This window comes from Pteropus vampyrus, unplaced genomic scaffold, assembly GCF_000151845.1.
Source record: "Pteropus vampyrus isolate Shadow unplaced genomic scaffold, Pvam_2.0 Scaffold48, whole genome shotgun sequence".
Taxonomy (NCBI): domain Eukaryota; kingdom Metazoa; phylum Chordata; class Mammalia; order Chiroptera; family Pteropodidae; genus Pteropus; species Pteropus vampyrus.
The window spans coordinates 173,648-176,170 of NW_011888829.1; the positions used below are offsets into that span (position 1 = coordinate 173,648).

At 52.3% G+C, this 2,523-nt stretch overlaps 1 protein-coding gene across 1 annotated transcript; it reads left to right on the forward strand.

Annotated features, from left to right (window-relative positions):
• The first annotated feature begins 1,040 nt into the window (after positions 1–1,040).
• On the forward strand, positions 1,041–2,048 carry TAS2R38 (taste 2 receptor member 38). The gene has a single exon (XM_011359545.1). The coding sequence runs from the start codon at positions 1,041–1,043 to the stop codon at positions 2,046–2,048; it is 1,008 nt and encodes a 335-aa protein (XP_011357847.1).
• Positions 2,049–2,523: the final 475 nt, after the last annotated feature.

The following is a 2,523-nucleotide window of genomic DNA, read 5'->3' on the forward strand; positions in this document are numbered from 1 at the left end:
GCATCCAGGCAGCGGGAAGTGAGATGCAATGGTCCTGAGGTGGGACGGCCCCTGGTGAGATCACAGGACATAAAAGAAGCCCATGTGCCTGGGGTTGAGTGAAGGATGGAGCAAGAACCACTGATGACACCCGAGAGGGGACAGAGGTCCCAATTATGTACGTGAGACCTACGAGCCACGGTGAGGACTTAGCTTTTACGGTGAGGGAGGTGAGAGGCCCTGAAAGGTTTGAGCAAAGCTCAGACGTGATCTTGGTTATATTTTCACGGGATCGCTACTGTTGCTCTGTGGGAAGTGGGGTCACGGAGTGGGCTGGGAAGCAGAGTGGGAAGTAAAAGCCTCCTGTAATCATCCAAGCCAGATACGCCCGATCCTCTCCCTTCATGGGAAGGTGCTGGCCTCGTGCATGGAAATGCTGCCCTTGCCAAGCACAGTGCCCGGCATGACAACGATGGCTGAATGACATCTTTGGTGATGGCAGTCCTACCAGCCACGTGCTGGTGCCTGGGGAGGAACCGTGCACTTGTCCGTATTGAAGACAAAGTCTGTAATGAGAGTCATGCCTCAGAGGTGACGGAAGGCATGCAAATGGAGAGAGGCACCATTTCAAACCTTAATTCCTCGAAAATATATGCTTTGCCTGCTGCCAGTTCTCTTAAAACCCATAAGCAAATCCTTCTCTCTTCTCCACCCATGCATGCAAAACCGGGCATGGGTAACTGAGATCTCTCTTGTTTGCATCCGTGGTGCTGTGCCGTGATCCCCCGCAGAGGCTGTCACACAGAAACATCTGGTTTCTTATAAGCTTCCGCATCACCCGAGAGATAGAACCATTATTCTCCTACTCTCAACAATGATCCTTTGAGTGTATCCAGTTTTAAAGCGACACTATCCCTCGACGTTTCCTGCCAGAATTTTCTTGTCACTAGGGCGAGAGTCGAGTGTCTTGTGAAGGGAAAGGTCCTGGCTCAGAACGTCCGCTTTCTCTTCTCTCCCGGCTGGGATGTGAGAGCGAGGGCGGACACGTAAGAAGAGACACCATGTTGATGCTGACTCCCGTCGTCACTGTGTCCTACGAAGCCAAGCGCGCATTTCTGTGCCTTTCGATCCTGGAGTTCGTGGTGGGGATTCTGGCCAATGCCTTCATTTTCTTGGTGAATTTTCGGGATGTCGTGAGGAGGCAGCCCCTGAGCAACTGTGACCTTGTCCTGCTGAGTCTCAGCCTCACGCGGCTCTTCCTGCACGTGCTGCTGTTTCTGTATGCCATCCAGCTTACCCATTTCCAGCAGATGAAAGACCCGCTGAGTGTCAGTTACCAAACCATCGTCATGCTCTGGATGGTCGCAAACCAAGCTGGCCTCTGGTTCGCCACGTGCCTCAGTCTCCTCTATTGCTCCAAGATCGTCCGCTTCTCCCGCGCCTTCCTGCTCTGCTTGGCAAAGTGGGTCTCCAGGAAGATGCCCCAGATGCTCCTGGGTACAACCCTTTTCACCACCGTCTGCACTGTCATCTGTTCTTGGGACTATTTTAGCAGCTCTCACTTCACGGGCACAGCTATGCTTTTCATGAATAATGATACAGAGTTCCACCTGCAAATTAAAAATCTCGGTTTCTTTCATTCCTTCCTCTTCTGCAGCCTGGGATCCGTCCCGCCTTTCTTGTGCTTTGCGGTTTCTTCTGGGGTGCTGATCGTCTCCCTGGGGCAGCACATGAGGACGATGAGGGCCAAAACCAGAGACTCCCACGACCCCAGCCTGGAGGCCCACGTCAAAGCGCTCAAGTCTCTCGTCTCCTTCCTCTGCCTCTATGTGGTGTCACTCTGCGCTGCCCTCCTCTCGATGCCTTTACTGATACTGTGGCACAACAAGATTGGGGTCATGATCTGTGTAGGGATCATGGCAGCCTGTCCCTCGGGGCACGCGGCCATCGTGATCTCAGGCAATGCCAAGCTGAGGGCGGCTGTGGACGCCATCCTGCTCTGGGCTCGGACCAGGCTCACGGTGGGAGCGGAGCACCAGGCGGATCCGCTGGTGCCAGATCGATGCTGAGCGTGGACGCAGAACGGGCTCCCGGTGAAGACCGCTCCGACGGCTCCGAAGCCTCTGGAAGCCCGTTCCAGCTGCTTAAGTAAACCACAGCTGAGAGTCTCTCCACTCTCCATCCAGGGACTCGCCCACGGAAGAATAAAATAATAAAGCTCTATGCATGGCCGAGGCAAGTAAAATGGTATTGGTTTCCCGGGTTTGTTTTGATAAAAGTGAACAAATTGAGGTGAGGTCCTCGGTGTGACGCTTTGTATACTGTGGCTTATTTAGTGCTTGGTATGAGCCCAACCATGAGAAATCAGCTCTTCCGAAATAATATCTAAATCTCAACATGGTTAGCTTTTCACAGGACTGCTACACCTACTTTTTAAATAAAATTTACTGAGATGACACCGGTTAATAAAATCATATAGGTTTCAAGTGTACAATTCGATAACACGTCATCTGTCTATTGCCTTGTGTTCACTACCCAAGGTCA

Bases quoted from the DNA above. Each gene is read 5' to 3' on its own strand.
- TAS2R38 (XM_011359545.1), top strand. From the start codon at position 1,041: ATGTTGATGCTGACTCCCGTCGTCACTGTGTCCTACGAAGCCAAGCGC.